The following is a 22,500-nucleotide window of genomic DNA, read 5'->3' on the forward strand; positions in this document are numbered from 1 at the left end:
TAAGCCTTTGAAATGGGCCAGGCTTTCCGAGATTAACTTTTGACAAATGTTCTTTCTATCCCAGATTTGGATTTGCAGCTTACTCCTAGCGGAGAAGTCACAAAACAGATTGGGGAGGCCCTGCCTGTGTCATGCACGATTTCTTCTAGCAGAAATGCAACTGTGTTTTGGATAAAGGTCAGTAATTCATCTACTTCACGCTTCATCTGAGTATTCACCTCTTCTTACTATTGCTGCTACTTCAGTGTTTTGGAAGGAAGGAAGGAAGGAAGGAAGTTGTTCATTGGGCTTTTTAAAGAATAATGTTAAAATGGGTCATGCATATGGCTAAAATGAGAGCTACTCACTCACACTGATGACTGAAAATCAGTTACTGTAATTATCAGCTCAGTTTTCAAATGGAGAGAAGTAATGCACACTGTAACACAAACATAACTTTTTTTTTGAAATAGACTAGAGAAGGCACTTTGAGAATCAGGTTCCTCTAAGAAAGAGGAAAATTCTTCCATTTGGAAGAATTTTGGTGCATTGTTTTCTCAGAGTCAAGCTTGGTCTTGGTTCCAATAAACGTAATAAAAGGGAAAGGCAGGCTGAGAGAGCAGATGTTAGCACTGGGTGTTGAGTGGCTGGTACCAAATATGCGGTGCTGGAAACTTAAAATAATGATGTCTGATGGTTGTTTACGAGCATGTGTTGATCTCAGAAGCCTGGCCTAGAGTGGAGTTGCTTGTTTTTCAGTTTGCACCACTAGTGGTTTTGGCTAATCTACTAGGAAAGCTCAGAGCTAATAAATATGTGCCCTTGTTTTGAAAGTGAAATTGTTCAAGAAGAAAGGAGGTGACTTACATAAATCTCCAGTAGTTTCCACTTTTCATGCTGTATATTGAGAAGTAATTATTAATCGGGAAACACCATAAGAGTAAGGCTCCAATTTGCCAAAGCATGTGAAAACTTCTGTTGCTAGTAGTCATATTTGCAGTTTAGGGATTAATGTATTGTGAGTTAATCTCTGTCACTCCCAACTCCTTACTTTATCAGGATAATACCAGAATGCAAACAAGTCCGTCATTTTCAAGTCTTCAGTATCAAGATGCTGGAAACTACGTCTGCGAAACTGCTCTACAGGAGGTCGAAGGATTAAGGAAAAGACAGACACTTAAACTTATTGTGGAAGGTAAGTAAGCAGATAGTTATGATGATTACTTGTTCTTTTTACATAAAATGATTACCTGTAATATTGCTCTTGTAGGAAAACCTCAAATCAAAATGACGAAGAAAACCAACACAAATAAAATGTCTAAAACAATTATCTGCAACGTGGAAGGTTTCCCCAAACCAGCAGTGCAGTGGACAGTTACTGGTACTGGAAGCATCATAAATAAAGCAAGTATCTTTCATATTACTTTACTCACCCAAAGATAATGCATAGGAAGTGCAAATTAAAATCAAGGAACATTTTTCAGGTAGTGAGATTGAAGAAAATAAGTCTCTTTCATTTATCTAAGAGAAGGCTAAGTGGTAGCTGTAGCTACATGGTCCTTACATGGATGATATTTTTATGATAAAGGTTTTTTGAATAGAGCAGGTGAAGGCAAAGGAGATTGACTGGCTACAAGCCAAAACTAAAAGGAAAAGGTTACAAATGAAATCTGCATTTTTTTAAGTGAAGGTACTTAGTCGTTTTATCTGGGTAATGTGCTGATTTTGCCATTGCATAAAGAATTTGCCAATATTGCTGGAGCTATAGAACTTATATTAGAAAGCAAATGGGTACTTGATGTAGGCATTGTCTGGGTGAAATGCAATGAAATGTGGCATGTATGAGTCAGAAATTACATTCAGTATCGTTCCTTATGGGCTTTGCAGCTTTTATCCTAATTTTTACAGTTGCTTTTGTACGGTTATACCTGTTGTTTCTCACTGGAAACAGAACCATAATGCATTCATCCTGAGGGATAAATAAGAAGTACCCATATATAGCAGGGAAAATACCTGGAAAATAAGCAAACTGAAGTATTTTGATATTGATTACCACATCCCATGCAAAGCATGGCTACATTTTGCCTTAACAGGAAGAATAAATGAGACCTGTATAAAAACATTCAGTGACTGGAAGTACAATGCATATTGCTCCTGTAGATTTCATTTTCAAATAGGTTTTGCTTTCAGCCTACAGAAATTATGTATAGCTGTCAGAATGTGTCCATTTACTTGAAGCTATAGGGCAGGATTTGTCTTGAAGCTATATAAGTGATTGAAAATAATTTTCTCTGGATGTTGCATTAATCCAAGAATGATGTACAGCAAATTTAAGGAACAACACATCACTATTACAGTACAGATACTCCAGGTGCTACAAAGTACATGTAGCTTGGTTAAATAATGCTTTCTGTGGAAACAACTTGGAAAGCTGAAAAGTGGAAAACTTAAAACAATTATTTTGCTTATAAATGAAAAATAGCAAGATGGAAAGAAAGGCTCCTCCAGTGCACACTATACTATCTATAACTAGATATCTTGCAAAGTGTTGTCTATATTTACATTACCATTTAATAAAATAATGCATATTTCAATTGCTGTTGTTTGGTAAACTTAAATATTTGTTGAAAGTTATTTCCCTCTGAATATTTTCAATGTGTAATATAGGTAGTGTGTGTATTGTTTTTTGCTTTTTTAAAGGATACTAATCTTCATTTCTTACCTTTTCAGACAGAGGAGACAAAATATGTTAATGGGAAATTTGCCAGTAAAATTATAATTGCTCCTGAGGAAAATGTGACTTTAACTTGCATTGCAGAAAATGAGCTAGAAAGGACTGTGACCTCCATGAATGTCTCTGCTAGTGAGTGTCCTCTAAAGATCATTTCCTTAAAGTTATAGTTTCTCATAAAGTACCCGCACATCACACTCAAACGAAGAGTAGGTCTGCATAGTAATGTTGATACTAAGATATTTAACCTTTTTTTCTTAAGTCAAGCAATTGTAAATCCACTCTGGATCAGCAGTACATAAAATTTATTGATAGCTTTCTAGATGAAGTGACTTAGTCTTCATGATTTTCTTGGCTCCCTATCTCTATTTACAACAGTAAACAATATTACAAAATAATATTACAACGTAATAGTACAAAATATTGCAAAATAATACTTTATTAACAAGACAGAAGTCTTTATTTATTACTAAATTAACTTAATGTTCTAGTCCCAAAATTCCAGTTTATTACTACTGGTATGACTTGACTCACAACAGAAATCGGCCATACTGGGCTTTAATCAGATGCCACTTTTCAATGATGAAAAGTAGTGAGAAGCTACAGTTTATGGAAGGGTTGCACACTTTAATATTGCAGATTTTGAGTAAGATTCTTCAACTGGATATATTATATTACAAAGGAAACAAACACTTCTGTTTAAAGATGAGATTAATTACCTCGTTTGGCAAACACTGCATTAAGTTTCAATTTCTGTCATTCCTGTAAGTAGGCAATTAAAGCTGATGTTCAGGTCTAATACATTTTGTCTTAAATTTAATTTTAACATTTTTCATTTCAGTAAGTATTCCAGAATATGATGAGCCAGAGGATAGAGGTGGTATGTATGCTTTTCTGTCTCTATAACCATTTCTTTAGATTGTCTTAGTTCAAGACCTATGTAGCATCAGTGCACAATTTCCATAGTCCTTCAAAGCTGGTCTTAATTTGAAATAGCTTGTGCCATGATTGACTAAGATGTGACTTTCTTGAAGCTTAAAAGATTAAAGAACAGTTAAAGAATGATTCCTACTTTTTAAATTATTATTATTTTGACTTGCTGACCCCTTTTCTTGTTTTTAATGAAAATTCTATAAAACTGGTGTAATTTTTTACTTTGCCATAAGTCATCTCTAACTTTTCTTCTTTGCTTCAGATGACAACAGCGAAAAGGTTAATGACCAGGCAAAGCTAATAGTGGGAATTGTGGTCGGTCTTCTGCTGGTTGCCCTGGTTGCAGGTGTTGTCTACTGGCTCTACGTGAAGAAATCAAAGTAAGAATTTATGGACAACTTCATAATGAATTTGAAAAAGAATAACTATAAGCAGAAGTTTATGTTTACCTGTTTTCCTTCCTGCAGCATTCCAGTAGTCATGGGTGGGGAAAGGCTGTTACAGTAGGTGCATTTCATAGAAAAAGGAAACTTAGTACCTACCTCTGGTCAGCTTGTCCTGATGCATAACAGGACTCATCTCCTAGAGGTGGGGGTCTAAGATTTTCATAGATTGTAGCTGTAATGAGGTTGGTCTTTCCTGACAGCCAAGTCTGTGCTGGCTCTTGCATTTAAACATAGCACCTACTACTTAATTATGACACTTGATGTGTGGGAGTCTGTGCGGCTTTACTGGTGCTAGAAACTGTCTTCATCATTAGGTTTAAAAATTGAATAACTTACAGAATGAGACTAAACCATCTCAGGGAGAAGAGTTGTTTTGTTCATAGGCACTTTGAGATCTCTGAAGTTAAACTGGTAAAGGTAGAGCTTGTGTTGCTGAAAAATCTAAAAGCTATCGTCCAAAACAATATGCTTTAGCCATACTAGGCATAGAACAGGATTTGCCAGTGAGGTCTGCTTGCTTTCAAGTTTCTTCATTATCACAGAGTCTCACTTCAGAAAATAAATTGGATGATCTCAGGAAGTGACCATGTTTCTCCATCCTTTTGAAGTTGGCCATGTCTGCATGCCATTTGGCCTTACTCCTGTACATTTGTCTCCAGGGAGAGCTGAGGGCAGGCTCGCTTTCTGAAGGGCTCCTTACAGCTGCTTCTTATCAGGGGAGATTAGGGTAGTTATGCATAACATGCACAAACCAGTACAGGTGTAGAAGTAGTCTTAAAGTTCAATTGTTCTTTCTATGGCCTTTCATTAAAACTAGGTCAAATTAGATCTAAAATATACCAGTTGGATTTTACTATGAACAAATGTCTTTTCATTTATGTTATGCTTTTTTTAGATAATACATAAGGGCTTTACTTCAGCCATAACTGATCAGATTGTGGAAGTTTTTCAAATACAGAGTTGTTACAAATCACCCAAGCACAGAACCACACTCAGATATAATACGTGGAGGGTTTTTTTGTAAAGCTTATGCTTCTTTTGGTAAAAATTAAAAAGGATAACATAGTGCTCTTCCACTCACGCTTTGCTACTGTTGTGATAATGTATAGAATAATTGTCTTTTTTTCATTCCTTTTTGAATATGTGAATGTGGAATCATAAAACTGGTTCACTGGTTTGGGGTTTTTGGGGTATAAGGAGGACAGAGAAGGTAATGTAAATAACTTTTCTTGTACCATTATGTAGCGTGGGGAGAACTAACAGGAATTGTAGAATACAGCATGAATTTATTAATTAAAATAACTTTTTCTGCTTCAGAGATAAAATACAGCATATTCTAAATGGACAACACTTACTTTCCTCAAGCTTAGAGGAAAAATTAGAACTAGAATTGATTAGAGAGGTTCACTGGAAAAAAACCCAAACCTTACTAGTTGTATAATAGCCACCGTATTTGATACGTGGTTACTGGCTTCTAAAACCCTTAACTGATGCCTCATCATTGACAGTCTCCTGTTTTCAGGATATATTTGAGTAGATCCAATGGTATAGTCCCTGCTTTATGCACACCATACTTGCAGGAGGAAGCAGAGTGCCAGTACCTACTCTGACCAAGTTTTCATTATGAGTTATAGTCTAGAAGTCAAAGTAGACCTCGTAAAAAGCACCTTACACCTCTAGACACAACCTCTGTGTAGTCACAACCCCTCCATCTCCATACAGGCCAGCAGTTCATAGTTATTTTTTAAACCCACCCTTGAACAGTAACTCACCTAATCTCTATCCCCAAAGTGACGCCAAAGGGAAGTCTGAGAAAGCAGCAGCACAGAACTTTGCAAGTCTGCCGAGGCAAGAAAAACATTACTTTTTTGTTATTGGTGTTGTGGTTTGTACAATATTCTATTGTCTTGTCATCCACACTAAGTAGGAATTATACTTGTAGCCTTGGAATATGTTCACAATAAATCACTTGTACAGTTATTCACTGCCTGAGCTCCACTTGATGGAAAAACTGATTATTGCCACATATTCTTTTCAGTATGAACATTATCCCATAAATAAGGGACTCATCTGTATTCCACATTCTGCAGCCCCCTCTTAAATAAAGAGTTGAGGCTACCTACCCCAGCATGCCTTGTTTTTCCTTCATCTGAGCAGAAGGCCAAACACGTGTTCTCTGCAGATTTCTCCTTTTTCCAAAAAGGATGTTGTAAACTAATCTGCACTGAACAGAATATATCTTAGCACTTCAGCATCTTTCTAAAATTTTTGTGTCAGACCTCAGTTGAGTGATTCTAGGACACCCATCTTCAGTAAATCCTTCATCTGTGAAATTTTCACCTTGCCAGAAACAGCTGAGGGTACAGCAGAAATTTAAGATTTGGAATGGAAGTAGTGCACTCAGCACCTTGTACCTTTAGTCGTGAAAGTTCTGCATGTAGATTGAACCTTTGCCCCATTTTTGCGCCTGAGGTTTGGAGATGCACAAATCTCAAGTCACAGGAGGCTGGATTGAGGTTAAAGTGGTTTAAAATCCGGTGAAGGAAAGTTCAGCTGGGCAAGTTGACACACAGCAGCAGTCTTAACATTGTTCATACTCAGAGCACATCAAACTCTTCAAATACTTCTTAGGTCACAGTAGTCCAAAATGTTACTAGTGTCTCTGAAACTGAACACTTGAAGCATAGCAATTCTGCTTTTCTGATATTTTATAAGAAACAAGCATGTGAATCCAAATATGTAGGAAACTTGTTGTATGTTATGAACAAGACTCCTTACTGTTGGGTTTTGTGCAGTTCCCTTCCAGAGAAAAGACAGTCACATGGCACAAATCTTCTGTAAAAGGCCACCACGTAAATTAAAAAGTGGTCACTCATTTCTTGGTGACTGGAATATTTTTCTAATATCTGTGTCTTTTTTCCTGCTGATGGACATTTGAAAATAATTGGAGGAAGTGCAAGGCAAGATTGGGGTAAGGCAAGATTGGGGTAAATAGGAGGAGATTGCAGATAGTCCAGGTTTGGATGTATAAGATCATTAGCTGCAGGAAAACCTTTTGCAGCAGTGCGGTTGAGTGTCTGACGTGCCTTTCAAAAGGGATGCAAGCTTTAATGAAATTCATGGCTCTGGCTTCAGCATGCAGAACTACACCAATGTCTGTCCTCTTACCTGTCATTGTCTCAAGCTTGGGTAACAAGGGAAAGCAGCACTGCCTACTCTCTTTCTTAAACCTTGTTGAGGGCAAGGCCTGGACTTGCAAGATTAAAAGAAATCAGAAATTAAAACCCTAAAACAACTTTTGGGGCACCTGTATGCAGTCTGTATTTACAGTACAGCAGGCAAAACAACTGAGATGGAAAATGTATCTGAACAAAATCTGTTAAAACAGCAGCCTCTCAAAATAAAAACCTCACTTCAGTATTACTTGCAGAGAGATTTTGATTAGGATTCCCTGAGGATAACTATTTTCCTGAAGAGCAAGCATGTATATGTGTAAAGTATGAGTCATAATTTTAGCTCAGAATGATTCATGTTTTACAAATTAATCTAAAAAAAAAAAAAGAATAAGTAAAGTCATATTTATACATCCAACTTCTCACTCCTCAGAACAACAGGACCAGAGCACACGAAAGTGTGAGCTTTGTTTGTGGAGCTACAGATAATGTTACAGTGAGAGTTAATGTTTGAGTGCTCCAGGCCTGGGCAGAGTGGGCTGTCTACCATTTCTGACAAATCCTCAGGAATATTTCTATCCATTTGGACTTCATTCCCCAGATGCTCAGATATCATCAGGAAGTTGCTCTTGAGTTGCAAATGGAGTGAGCTGACAGGAGTTAATGCATGAAGAGTAAGGAACAACTGTTGTTGAATGCTAAGCTGGCAAAGGACCATTTGTCCTGTGCCTCAGTCACCTCAGGAAGCGATGGAAACCATGTTTTGAGGCATTTCTGTTACAAACCCAAGCCACGTCTGTCGAGCCCTGAGGATTGGTGCCATGCCAGGGTCGGCTGTTCCTCTGCTGTTGGCAGAGCACTGCCAGTGGATCACACTGCTGCAACTCAGCACAAAATTACTCTTGTGTCTTTTAATGACGCTATTTAAATAGCACTAAAAAAAGGCAGCAGTATTGTTTGTGCTAAGGTGGTTAATATGCCTAGATATTGCTATTTGGGGAACAATAAAAAAAAAGGGTCGGCACGATCACTGAACCATCATAAATAAACAGCTGCATTTCAGTCTCAGGCATTGAGAATCGAAATCCATCTGATTGTCAGACATGAAAAACTGCTGCTGCTCTCATTTCAAGCAAGTGGTTTGTAACATCCTCCAAAAGAGTTCTGGATCACCCGCCTCTTTCAAAGTCACAGTGTTGCCCTTTAGGTCTCCCTTTTTCACCCATTGTGGCTTTAGGAAAGTAGAGGTGACATTTAGTTTCATTGAATGCAGAACTAAAGTAGAGCACTTTAAAGCTAGGAGATTCTGCGATGCCATCAGGTTTTGAGTTTTAATCATTGAATAATTTTAACCTAATCAAAGACCAGCAATGCTGGTTACAGTTCCCTCTGCTGTTAAGTGTCAGGTCATAAGAGATTCAGTCTGCTTTGGGCACTGTAAAACTCTTCATAAGGCCAAATAAAAAGGATCACACTGAGACATGCCAATAGTCTATCCAGTCTCTCTATAAGCGGTTACATGAGGACAGAGGAGCACGGTACTACTTTCTTGCCTCTAACTCATTTCAGCTCAGGTAATTGCCTGACTCCAGATTCTTTCAGCTTTTCCTCTCTTTCCCTGTTGTCTCTAATTTTGTGAGACTTATTTATGGAAAAGACTCATTAGCTGCATGACAAGCCAAATTATGCTCAGCCTAAACCAAACATTTTGTAAAATTTAAATTTAAAACTTCTTTAATTTTCAAGGGATTTTTTTTGAGGGGTTGTTTCTTTTTTTATGAGGATTAAAGAGATTTGTGAAAGGTTATTAAGATCACAGGTCAGTCTCTACTGAAGCCCTGAATTTTCTTTTTCATTGCATCTCACATCCTTTCCTTTTAATGCATATCACGTGTTTCAGGGTTTGAATACCAGGAAAAAGTAGAATGTTATTGCACAATAGAAATTTACCACCGTAGAATAAGTTGCTTAGTAATACTATCTCAGCACAAAATTAAATTTGCCTGCAGTAAAGAGGAGTCCAGCTCTTTGCAGTAAGTAAGTTTTTCAACACCAGCACCTATCAATTACACAAATACGACAGAGGCACTCTAAAACCAATCATAAAAGGCAAATGCAGTTTTGATGCTTTAAAACTTAGAGGCACTCAGGGAATAACCTCCTCTAAAACAAAATACATTTTAGAATAGTGCCATTCAGTGTAGTCTCTGGGCTTTGGGATCCAGAACCCCACGCTCCCCTGGCACTCCACCTGGAGAGCTGCTCCCCAGCCCAGAAAGCAGCATTTCAGCACCACTCCCAGAGGTGTTGGGGGTTAGATGCATTTGCACCCCATCAGAAGCCCTTCAGAGACAGAGACTAAACTGTCAGTCCCACTCAAGGGTACTTCAGCTCAGGGCACACGCAGTGTGTAGCCACTACTCATGGCCTCTGCTCAGATGGAGGATGTGCACAGAAACACCCCACTAGCAAAAACTCAGATGAGCGGTTTGGGACGGTACGTACCTGCATGGTGTCAGCGTGACATGTCACACTATCCTGCCAACCTGTGTCTTCATTGTATTTTGCGAGTCAGCGTCACTGCGGGTCTTTACCCTGAAGCAAGGGTGAGCATATGCATGAATCTGCCACAACAGACCTTAGTTTTCTGTAGGGGAAACAAATTATCTGTAGAGAAAATGCATTATACGATAATCTGCTTTGACACAAGGGATTTACTGTGTCCCACTCAAACACATTTGCCCATTTACATTTTAAAAATTGCGGCCTTCCAAATGTTATCGCAGCACTGCAGGAATCTTTCACCTTGGCAGACAGTGAGGCTTCTCACAGATTAAATGAATGGCAGAGTGGTTTTATTGTGCTAAGCTAAACTAAGCACTTAACTCATTAATTCATCTCCACTACTTGCATTAAGGAAGACCTGCTATTTTAAATGAGGCATACCTCTTTTTTCCACCCCCCTCAAACATCTACACAATCTCATATTTGCCCCAAGCTTGTCAGTCATAGCTAGCACAGATCTAGAAAGCGGAGTGCGATTTTTTTCAGTGTTGCCAGAAATTTCATGAATTTCTTCCCATTTAAAGAGCTTCCGTTTGGCACGGGCTCTGAAAGTCATTTACTACAAGTACACAAAAGTTTGCTGTGTTGATCAAGATATCTTAGCCACACTTGTAACATTTTTAGTACGCCTTAAAGCAAACTCTTGTTTTTTTGAAACAAGCTACACAATTACTTTGTCAAGGAACACGGATCTCCACAACTGGTTTAACCTTACTAAATGTCTGCTAGCTCAGGATAATTCTCAGGAGGTACACACAGAGCCCTACTGTAATACTTCCTGTGGTACCAACACCAGTGGGGGATCTGGTGCCACTGGCCTATTTACAGACATATGCAAACCTATTGCTCTGCTCAGAACAGAATCTGTCCAAGTTTTTCATTCCCTGTGAGGGGAGGAGGCAGTGTCATTAATGTGAGGATGGAACAAAATGCTGCAGACATGCAAAAATTACCTTCTTTTTTACATTATAGGACAGCATCAAAACATGTAGACAAGGATCTTGGAAATATAGAAGAAAACAAAAAATTAGAGGAAAACAATCATAAATCTGAAACTTAAGAGAAAATGTGTCAGTCATCATTCCAGGTAAGTGTTCAATACTGCAGAATTTAACATCGCTTTGCCCACCATTTCTCCCTGTTGATCACAGCAGTAGACTGGAATCTGTTGCTCACCTTCCAGAGATGAGGCAGAGGGGTCACTTTGAGTGGTGTAGTATTAGGACAGACAGACTCAGGCTTTGGCCAGTTAAAAATTCAAAGCTGCACACAGAGATATTAAAACAAGCCTGACATTTAGATGTAACTTGATACTTGGCTTTATTTTAATCCAGATACTTGAGGAAATGAAAATACAAATTTGTATAACGTGTCACGGTGGCACACATCTGTGTATATGTGTATATATGAGGATTACTTTTAGGTAGAGTTAGAAGGTTTCACGCTGTGACTTGAAATGTTTACAGGAACCTTCTTCCCTTAGTGAAAAGCAACAGTTACCAAGTCCTTGGTCAGTTTTGTCCATCATTAGTGCAGATGGCACGAAACTTCCTTTAGAACAAAACGATTCTTTTCACTCTAGATTTTCCATACTTATACTAGGATCAGTTTTATCCTGGGAAGAGACAGTGTATATTACGTTTAGTATGAAAGTTTCCCCTGTTGGGATCTGTTTACCAGTGATTCAGTAGATGCCGAACTTCTGCTGGGAATTACAGGAGCACTACGGAGCACCAACAGCACCACCCTGTGCTCACACATATATACACCGCTGCTGCATGTATTTATGCCACTCCTCTTAGTACCCAGAGTAGGGGTTTAGACTATTTTTACGGCCAGTTTAGGAAATTTAAAATCTGCGGTAGCCCAAGAGTCTTAAGTAAATAGCATTGGATACCTTCTTGAGGGAGTAGGGTTTTAAAGCATGTAGGGGAATAAGGGTATTTCATATTTACATTAAAAGGTTTCTTATTTAAATAAATACAGCTGCCATTAATAATTTCTATATGTTAGTATTGTCTGAAATTGTACTTTTAAAGTACAAGCCACGAGTTTTGCGCTAAATATTCAGAATTCACTGAATAAGATAAAGCACTTACACAGTATATAAAGAGATGCAGCATTGCTATAGGCACTTTACTAGTAATATCAATGTTTTATAATTTGAAAAAGGGAATTGGGAATATCAGAATTATAGCCTGTAAAATATTTAAAACTAGAAAACAAGTAGATATGAATTTTGAAAAAGTTGCAGCATAAATACCCAGCATTCCTACTACAGTTCTATGGGAAATTCTGTAATCTTTTTGCTTAGGGCTTTACCTGTAATTTTTTCCTGATCCTGGTACCTTCTGCAACATTGTGATGATATAGATGTGATTAGATGAAGTTAGCTGGGGGTTATTTACTTAACATAGGAGTTCAAATAACATTATGTGGCTTCAGTGCAATCTTTTACTCTATTTCTTCAGATCAGTATATCTACATAAATGAAATGGACATAAATTCATTACTTACCAGATAAACTTACTGGATTTACTGGAACCAATATTGCAACAGCTACACTTGTCATGAAAGAAAGTGTTAATTTCATTGAACAGGAGAAGAAAGTACTATTCATGTAACTGGTTATTTAAAGGTTAGATACTGAGTAGTTATGATGGTTGATATACTTTAAAATGTTTAACTGGCTTTATTTTCATATTTTCAGAGAATACATATAGACCAATTGAAGCATGAACGTGGATTGTATTTAAACATATACAAAGAAGTGACAGCTATTCATGGTTCAAGTATTAAGCAGATCATACTACCAAGTTTTCAAAGGATTTTAGACATAATTATCTTGAGATAAAACAACCCCACAAACTAATTTTGGCAACAGCCATGATAATAGGTCACCATGTTGCGTTCTGTTTGAAATATTTTTTTGTAAATGTCTGCACTGAAGATTTCTTTTTGTTTGCCTTTATGTAAATTTTTTACGTAGCTATTTTTATACACTGTAAGGCTTTGTTCTGGGAGTTGCTGTTAATCTGACGTATAGTGTAATGGGTTTTATTTCAATTGTTTTTATGACACCCTTTGAGCAGGTACATGTCTAGTTCTGGTTGTTTTCAGTGAAGCCTCTGGTTTGTAGCAAGTACCTACAGTGTAAGATTGTCTTAAAGGAAAATGTCAAACTCCTTTTTCGTTCTTTGAAATCACGGTAAAGCAGAAGGGTGACAGCTGTGACAAGAATAAATTGTTAATGAAAGTGAATGTTTAAAAAAAAACATGCAAAGCTAAACAAGCCAGAAAGGGAATATAGAGTTTCCCTGAAGAAGTCTGGATATTGAGCAAGGAACACTATGAAAAATTCCTAGCCTACATACAGACGGTGGCTAATTATCCTTTTCTTCTAGAGCAAGACACACATTTTATTGATCACTATGAGTCGTCTTTCATGTTAGAATTAGGATAAGGAACTGGAATTCTGGGTTAATTTTGATTCCTTTATGTTATTCGCTGCCTTAAAGTACTGTAAATTGTCTTTATTTCAAAGAGATACCAGTCAGAATTGGAACCTTTTTTTAAAAAGTGGTCATATCAAAGCTGCATTTTTTCCCACAAAAATAGAATATATATATTTTTTGTGTGTTTTTGTTAACTATGCTACAGATATTGAATGCACCTTGAGATAATTTTAGTGTTTTTAACTGGTACCTAATTTATCAAACAGTACATATAATTGTAACAATGAAATGTCTATGTATCTTTAGTTACATTCAAGTTTGTAACTTTATAAACATGTTTTTTGCTTGAGGGACTTTTTAGAATGGTACTTGATAAGAAAAGGTTTTAGGGTGAATGGCCAAAAGAAAGTCGTACTTAGGGGAGATAAGTTCCAATTTATCTGGAAGGTTAGATTCTGGAAGAAGGCAACAGGCAGCTTTGATGGAGGGGAACAGTAGATTAAGCAGAACATCAGGTTTCCATTTACAAATATCCAGGGAAAAAGTAAGTTTTTATAGACTGGTAGGCAAAAATAAATAAATAAATAAATAAATAAATAAAAGAAAAAGATGGACGTTAGGAAATGTATTTTGCCACTTTTGCATTATTTAGGGGGAAGAAAACACTGTTACTTGTAAATTTGTAAAATGTTAAATGTCTGGGCAGTAGTGACTGATGTCTTAATAAAAGCTTCCTGTAGTGCATTGGCATGGATTAAATACATAAGAAGTCCTATAAACTCTATGCTGTATAAAATATTAGAGGGAAATCCTGTTATATGCCTCTAAACTTTAATTTCTTACTGTTTTATTTGGCAAAAAGAAAAAAAAGAATTATAATCTTGGTCGATATATAAACCAAAGTAAAATGGGGGAAAAACCAAAGTAATTTGTTTTGCATGGCTAAGCCATTCTGTTATCTCTGTAAATATTGTGATTTTTTTCTTTTTAGAATTTTGTTAAAAAAATTCTAAAATTTTTAAACGCCTCTTTTTCCAAAATAAAACGTGAACACACAAAAAAGTTACTTTATATATAAATATATCTTTTTCTTTTGGTGCAAGAACACTGCCAAGTGATACACATTTTTTTAAAAGAAAAAACAAATTCAGTGGGCATGACTCTAAACGGGAATAGTTGTAACAGAGTCCCGTGAGGGAGTGTGCAAATATCACCTGTCTTTGTTTATAACACTACAGATAGTTCTTAAATACAGAGAGGAAACTTCCAAAGATAGGGAAACCTCCAAAGGGAAAGCATAGGGAAGGGCTGAAAATTTTCATACCACTGTCAGGGGAATACAGGGCAAAGGAGAAGAAAAAAAGTCCTTCAGCTTCCACAGCTACAGAAGAAGGAATAAAACCAACTCCTCGCCTTTTGGGATTCTGCTAGATCTCCTATGCACTTTAAATCGTCAGTCCTGGGAGCTGGGCTTTTACACTGCTCCGAGTTCACTATAGGCAAGTTTCAAGAACCAAGAGTGCAAAAGAATTAATGTTTCTATCCATGCCTAAACAAAAATAAAACTGAAGTATGTCTTCACTTGCTTGTCTGATATCTCAGTTTACCAGAACATGTTCAGGCACAAGGAAGGGCGCTTACCCAGAGCTCACGCTGCTGCTGGCAGTAAGTCCTGCACATACACCTCCACAGAGTTGTCTGGGATGAAAATTCCAGCAAAGCCAAGGGGTCTTGGTGTGGGTTTGTGGGCCTTCTCCTGGACCACACGGTCAGGACCTAGGGAACATAAACACTCGCTCAGAGAAAAGCACATGCCCAGCTGGCACACAAAACTTCGCCGAAGTTCATCGTGCGCGTCTGTGCTTGTGACTTGGATTTAAAAATTACCATATCAGTGAAGCTTGGGGGGTCTGTTCAAATCTGAGTTTGTACACCACACCAGAGTTCAACTTCAGTTTACTTCACACAGGAAGAGAAACAAATCCCTGCTTACAAATGGTTTAAAAGCATAGCAAAGGGGAGTAGGGGAGAGCCCACCCTCTTGCTTTGCAGTCAGGAAATAAGGTGATTTGTGGTGTCTGTTCATGGCTACACAGGAAACTGCCACTGAGCTTGGAACAAACCAGCAGGTCTGGCTGCACGCTGCAAAGGCAGCATCCTGCAAAAACAAACATCCCATGAGCTTCCCAAGCGACTCTTTGAGTCCTCAGAAGCAATAATACCAAAACTATAGCTGTGGATATGAGGGATATGAGCCACTGTTAAAACACACAGAAACGTAGTGGTGCAGCCAGAAAGTGAGACCACCTGGAAAGGGGAGGGGAGCGGGAAGTACTTCAGGTCAACACGACAAAAGGCAAAGCATTAGGGACTTTTTGTAGTGGTTCTGAGTACTACAGAGTAGGCTCTATCTGAGGGCTTTACTGCACCTACAACTACTGCACTGTTGGGACCAGCATCTGGTCAGAGCCTAAACAGGGAAAGTGCTGACCTGACTGCTGCTTGCCAGTGAAATAAACACTCCACACCTGATTGTCCCTGTATTATCCAGGACTTAACAGCATCAAACCAGCACTACAGATGGTTTAGGCAATATGTTACACCTTTCCCTGGACAGAGAGTTTTCATTCTGTCATGTTTTGAAAAACATATACAAATAACTCTAAATTTTATATTGATTATTATTTAAACATTATGAGATACTAATGTGAATTTTACCCACAAAGACATACAACGAATGACTAAATGTAAATTTATTTTCTTTGTTTTTTATGATAAATTTTGTCAGGGAACATCCGATGTTCACCTAATAGCTTCAGCTGCTGGCTGTTGCATTTAAATCTGATTTACTTGTAATACCACATGTAGCTGGATACCTTCCTGTTGACTTCATATTTAGACAGCCATATGTCTGTAATTATCTCGGCTAAGATTAAGCAGTGACATATGAAATGAGATCATGACCTCCTGTGTCAGCCACATCTGTGCAAACGTTTTCTGGGTTTCCTTTTTACAAGAATGCATCTGCATTCAGGTGTCTGTTTCCAAGAATTGCCCAGTACAGGGGTTTCCAGCAGGTTTCTCCTCCAGGCAGAAGGAGGTAGAGGAAACGGAGGAAGAACATAACTTTGAGTTATATGCTTCTAACCCCTGAAGGGCTCCCAAGCTCTTCTGGAAAAGGGTAGGTAGCATCCTCAAGCTGGCACAGTTCAGTGCTGAGCGAGGCTGACTTCAGCTTTCCCTCACAGTGGTCTGCCAGAGAGGGAGGGTGAGAAGGGAGGTAGACAGGCTGCAAACAAACCAACCAGCCAACCCACCGCACACCCCTCTTGGCTGTTTATGCTTCATGTGTAATGCAGCACACACATTCAATAATGATTTGCTACATTTCAAATTCTTAGGGAATCAGGAGCTTATTACTTATTATCAAATTATGTCAAAGTCGATTCCTAAAATAAGACTAACTCCATCCACCCAGCCACTCACAATTCTTCAAATATCTATAAATGTAATTCATACAATTTTTCTCATTTACATTCTAAATAGGGGCATTTTTTTCTGTTAGCAGCAAGGCATTCACTTTGATGTAGTAATGAATTTCATCTTGAAAAGGTAGAGCCTGACAAATTATTAGGAAATTTTGTTCCTTAGTGAGAAAACAGTAATGTACTTCTCTCATCACTCACCTACTCTCCCCCCAGATGTTTTGCCTCCTCTCATGCTCTACCTGGTGATACAGCTAAGGCTTCTGTCATCCTCTGTTCCCTATCCTACTGCTCATTTCCACATTCCCTCTTCTGTATAGATTGATTCTCTGCTGTCCTTGCCATCAGTTGTTTATTTGTAAAACATCCAGTTCAGAAATGACAAAGCACCTTGAGATAAATACCAGCAATTCAACAGAACTATAAATATGGACTGTGAAACAAGAAAAAAGTGTAGAAACAGACTAAACTTCCCATGCTGGGGCTTCTACATATTCATACTCATTGTTGGGGAGTCCCGTGAAGTCTCCCTGCTTTGGGAAAATAGCACAAAAGTGTAACCCACACTGCAAAGGCTCAACTGTAATACCATAACCTATAATTATAACAACAATGTGCCTTGGTTTGGGTTTGTTTGTTGTGTTGTTTTTGTGGGTTTTTTTAGGTACTGGAATGTCAATACAAGTATTATATTTAAGAATGTGGGGTTTTTTTCATATATTTAGTCCACACAGTTGTGATGTAAAGGTTTATTGCATGTTACCCAGCTCTGGACTTGAGAAAGCAGACAGAAGAATGTAACATCCTATTGCTCTTAAAAGTGACAGATTAAATTCTATTAAAATACAGTGATTTCCACCCATATGCTTTTTCTTGGAAAAAGCTGTCCCTCTTTCAATATAAACCTACATTCAACCTCACTCAGATAAATTATACAAAATAACAACAGAACAATTATAGAATTATGTAGCATATAACAACAGAATAATAATTATATAACAACCTGCATAATAAATCTTATATTAAAAGAGACCAATTACAAATCCAGAACAATGCTTCCCTCAGCTCCAACTCACATCACCCTAATCCTTTCTTCTCCCTGCTCCTTGAGATTTTCACCAGAACAGTTTAGTAATCACCTGAACGGGTACATCACTGAGGTCAGTTTGTTTTCTCCAGGCCTAGAAAGCAAATACAAATTCAGATTGTGTTGTTAGTCTTCAATAATGCCTAGACACCAGATCAGAGATTTCATTAATATTTGCATCTGCCACAAGAAGAGCTATTCTAGCATGGACAACAGAATACATTTAAAAGGAAGAACATATAATTGAATCTAAATTCAGGAAATGAAATGAATTAAAGAATCAAATAAAACCTCATATAGACAAAATATTTCCACAAATTCAATTTCGAAGATATTGATATAAAAGCTCTCTCTGGTTTTATTACTCCAAATAGAGAAAGATCACACTCATTTCCACGAATTTAAGAAAGTAAACACAACAAACACAACTGGCCAAAGTGACTACACTTGCTAAACAGAAAGAAACATGATAAGGAAATCAGATCAGACAGACTTTCTGATAAAATTAGAGTTAGCAAGGTTACCAGTGTGTGGAGTACTCAGCCTTTTGGCTAAGATCAAGTGCAGTGTCTATGATAAGGTAGTTTCAGTTCTATGTGCAATGTCTTTCTAACCCCCACTCGCTGTACTTGAAGTAACCATTTTGCACTTCAGTCTGGGTTTGCTGAGTCTCCTGCACAGCACTGGGTCCCAGATTTTCCTAATCCAAACCACATGAGGAACAACAGTGGAAAAGCAGAGGCTTTTTAATTGAAATTTTTGCACATACTAGAGGCAAGGATAAGAAGTAAAAGTTTGTCAACAAAAGCAGTCAGTGGTCAGAAGCTCTTGAGAAAGTCGTATTTGTGGGCCAGCTGCTCTCCCAGTGCCTCTGCCTGAGAAATCAGTTGTTTGGTCCTTCAAAAAGGGAGTGTGGAGAGAAGAGTGAAAATGACAGTAAATAGGAGCCTAACTCACTATCAGTTACCTTCAACGACAGCTAAATATTTTTTTAAAGTTCAAAATTTAAAAGAAAAAAAAAAAAAAAAAAAAAAAAGGAAAAAAGATGGGAGTGTTGCTGTGGTCAGTGCCCTCCAAGGATGCAGTCCTTGGACAGGTGCAGTGCTCTGTCTTAATGCTCTCTGTACTGCTCTCCCTAGAGCACTTATTCAAACATTTGCTCTCTCCTCATTAGGTATATGCTTTTTACATTTACACTAGCTGAAAGGTGCTAATAGCTATCACCTTGGATCTGGTGATACAAGGCAGTCAGAGCAATCCTTTATAAAGCTGCTACCCTTAGTAGCCATCTTTAGCTCCAGCAGAGGAGCCCACCGAATCTCTTTATGTAGCTCCAGAGAGGGCACAGTCTGTAGTACTGGGCAGAGATAAATTTAACAAATTAACAAATCCATCCAATTCCAGTTGCAGAGAGTTGACATTAAGCAGGTTACATTTGCTCCCAAAGTTTTAAGGAAGGTCTAATGGATGAACCAGCAGTAGCATCTGGAACAGAATTTGCTTAAGCCCTAATCTGGCTTCAACGTAACAACGGGTACCAAGAGAACTTTTTAAACATTTGTGTTTCTCCAAGTGGTACAATTCAACTCGGAGCTCAGAGATGAACTGAGAGCTAAAAAAAAAAAAACTTTCTTGGGATCTGTGGAAATAATTAGGCTGAATAGGATGAGCTTCTTCAACTCTAAGAGATACTGTGGCCAAACCCAAACAGCTCAGCTTCCTCAATATACATAATACTGCTTTTATTATAATACTTCAGCTTTCAGTCCAAAAACATTTACATAAATTTACATGAGGAAAAGCATTCAAGTACATTTCAAGGTATTATTAGCCAATAAGCCCTTCTCAAATAGTATTTTAATGCACTCAGTCCTTTCATCCAACTAGATCTTGACACAAGACATGAGTATAATAAGTAATCCAGCATCAAAATGCATCACTCACCGTCCCTAATAAATCCATTTGAAATAAAAGTCATGGCTATTTATTGCTGGCTGGGCACATGGCAGAGACCTGACCAAAGAAACTGTGATTGTGGCTGTGGTAAACAGTAAAGGGGAGAGAATTTCTAAGGCAGAAAACGGCCTCTCTTTCCACCATCCTGAAGGGAATTTCAGTGTGAAGATATCACAGATAGCACACCCATTATGTATTACTGATGCTCATGCACATGGGAAAAACGCTAAATTCTGGCTGAGGCAAAAATTTGCACAGCAGGACAGAGGTGGTGAGAGAGAAACTGTCAGGCATTGAGGAACCGAGATGGAATAATGAAATGACTCATAAAACATTAAAGCTGACCCAAAATCATTAGAAAATAGTCAAAGGAAATTAAATCAGGAATGAGAATTTTCTTCAAAAGAAACTGTATTTCACAGGAAGAAAAAGTAACAGGGTACTCAGAACAAAAAAAAAAATTATCTGTAAAGGCAGCTATAAAGTATCCAGACAAATTTGGGAACCTGATTATAAAGTTCCAAGTAAATAAAAAAATCCCTCTGCTCCAAAACAGGAACCATAAACTGAAATTCACTGGAATCAAAATACTTACCAGGACATATGAGAGACCAAGACAATTTTGATCACGGAGGACCTAATGAGCTACAAATGAGAATAAAAGAACTTTTTTTAATTAAGTGCATCACCTTTAAGGAGGAATTAAAAAGATTGCAGACTACTATGGAAGACAGCCTAAGTGAAGGAGGAATCAGACTGCTATTTAAGATAAGTTTACAACACTTCTTTACCACCTCAGGTTCTACAGAGACACAGCTATGCAAGGTCCAGTTTCAGAAGAATCATCTACTGGGTTATTGCCTTAGGATCTGACTCTTCTCCTTTACATTGCAGGCTTTAGACCTAACTGATAGGGACTATAATGCTTATTGATTGATCAACATATTACTAATAATTAACAAATCAAGTAGCCTAATTAACTAATTAACAGACTACTGTTATCAATTCACATTATTTGGCTTGCTATTGCACAAAGCTACAAAGCTGTGGTTTATCAGTGCTAAATCCTAGTAACTACACACAACTGCTACTGAAGTACAAATCCATCATCCTTCTCTCCCCACATCATTTAACCTTAAGGTGCAAGTGATCCCTCTTGCCTCTACCCTCCTACACCAATCCTTTTCAAAGCAGACCTGACCGGCAGGCGAGTGAGTTGCCGCAGCGGTACCCTCTGGCATCCTGGTGGCCTTAGGTCAGTAGAATAGCTACCCTAACATCTGCAAAGGTGACTCTTACAGCTGGAAAATCTGCCCTCCTTTGTTTTTTACCTGATCTTTATCTTACTTTCCATTTCTCCACTTCTGAACCCCGTTTTCCCCCTTGTACTTCCTTTCCCCCAGCCAGTCTCTTCCCAAGTGAATGTCTTTCTAATTACTACTTCCCCACTGGTCCCAATTCTGCTACATCTGTACCCAAAGTCAGTGGTTTCAGTAACAGTAATGAAGCAATCTCAGCTTTACCTGGTAAAGAGATTACATTTCTCTGAGGGGGGCCTTGCAAGACAAACTCCCCTGGTTATCTTTAGCTTACATATCATCTAAGAAAAATCATTCCATACTTGAACCTTGATACCACTACCCCGTTCCAGTTAAGTACAAAGCACTTTCCCATCTTCTGCATGAAGGGTGTGCACATGACAGCAACTTGTTAGTCAGTTTTTTTCTGTTAGCACACGTCCTGCTCACACTTTGCTGATGGATTACAGTGCACTGCCCTTGGCGTGTCCTTCAGATAATCTACCCCTTTCCTGCAGAAACCTGAGAATCCAAGACCTGGTATTCCTGCAGGACATCTTATTCCCTCCCATAGGTTAACTCAAAGTGATCTGAGGGAGGACAAAATTCGTAGAGTCGTGACCAAATGAATTGTATAGTAGACAGAGGTAGCCTGGTTGTTACGTAGCACAGAAAATTAGGAGATTTAAATCCACAAGGCTGAAATTCAAAGAGGTAGAAGAAACATTGTTTTGTTCCCATCTCCCTTGAATGTCCCACTGGAACATATCTGGCGCAGGGGAACATTTTAGGTACAACATAAAATACCACAGTTAATTTTAATGGGGGTCTGACTGTAGACAGTTAACTTCATTAGCCACAAAGATCAGGCAATCACCACAAACGTACCCTTCTGATCCCTAATCATTCTTGACAGCAGGTGGAATTTTTTTTTTTTTGAATTAGCAGTCCATCTTCCCTCACATCAGAGATCATTTCCTCCCATACAGCCTCAGCACCTGGAGAACACGGCAGCGTTAATAGGTTTCATTTCCCCCTACTGATGCTGAGCAGCCTATGATTAATCACAGTGTCACTGTATCCTATTCTGATGAGAAAAGTAGGCTAAGCATTATTTATGTTTCTAAATGTTAGGCCTTTGCAATATGGTTTTAACAGTCTGTACCCTGAATTTCTGTGACATTGGTTTGTACAGCAAAATGCCAGCGGTTTAGTGTGTGGAGACCTGCTGGACATTTCTCAGAGCTGGCTGAAAGTACCTGGGCCCATTAAAAAAAATTACAGGAATTATTTTCTCTGTTTCTTCTAAAATCTCTTCTCAGTAAAAACCCAAATGCCATTCCAAGTCACACACATTATGTTGGCAGTTGCTTCTTGCGAGCAATGAGCCTC

The 22,500-nt window shown here is 38.1% G+C and overlaps 1 protein-coding gene and 1 long non-coding RNA gene across 5 annotated transcripts in view; one reads left to right on the forward strand and one right to left on the reverse strand.

Annotated features, from left to right (window-relative positions):
* ALCAM (activated leukocyte cell adhesion molecule) overlaps window positions 1-14,863 on the forward strand; it is a 116,104-nt gene extending 101,241 nt beyond the window's left edge. Inside the window, exons 9-16 of the mRNA XM_027883239.1 lie at window positions 65-177; window positions 1,039-1,174; window positions 1,250-1,383; window positions 2,710-2,842; window positions 3,552-3,590; window positions 3,906-4,023; window positions 10,800-10,914; window positions 12,538-14,863. Coding sequence (XP_027739040.1) covers window positions 65-177; window positions 1,039-1,174; window positions 1,250-1,383; window positions 2,710-2,842; window positions 3,552-3,590; window positions 3,906-4,023; window positions 10,800-10,887 — 761 coding nt within the window. The 3' untranslated portion in view covers window positions 10,888-10,914; window positions 12,538-14,863. The remainder of the gene's footprint in view (window positions 1-64; window positions 178-1,038; window positions 1,175-1,249; window positions 1,384-2,709; window positions 2,843-3,551; window positions 3,591-3,905; window positions 4,024-10,799; window positions 10,915-12,537) is intronic.
* LOC114057221 overlaps window positions 3,899-22,500 on the reverse strand; it is a 28,107-nt gene continuing 9,505 nt past the window's right edge. For 2 of the 4 annotated variants that reach the window (XR_003571156.1, XR_003571157.1), the window contains 5 exons: window positions 14,924-15,058; window positions 11,004-11,090; window positions 9,768-9,909; window positions 7,258-7,341; window positions 3,899-4,005 (listed from right to left, as the gene is read on the reverse strand). This is a non-coding gene — a long non-coding RNA (uncharacterized LOC114057221). The remainder of the gene's footprint in view (window positions 4,006-7,257; window positions 7,342-9,767; window positions 9,910-11,003; window positions 11,091-14,923; window positions 15,059-22,500) is intronic. The other 2 variants (XR_003571158.1, XR_003571159.1) reach the window with 2 other exon arrangements.

The sequence above is a fragment of the Empidonax traillii genome, unplaced genomic scaffold (assembly GCF_003031625.1).
Source record: "Empidonax traillii isolate 1590-97213 ecotype Southwest subspecies unplaced genomic scaffold, ASM303162v1 scaffold121:size1714817, whole genome shotgun sequence".
Taxonomy (NCBI): Eukaryota; Metazoa; Chordata; class Aves; order Passeriformes; family Tyrannidae; genus Empidonax; species Empidonax traillii.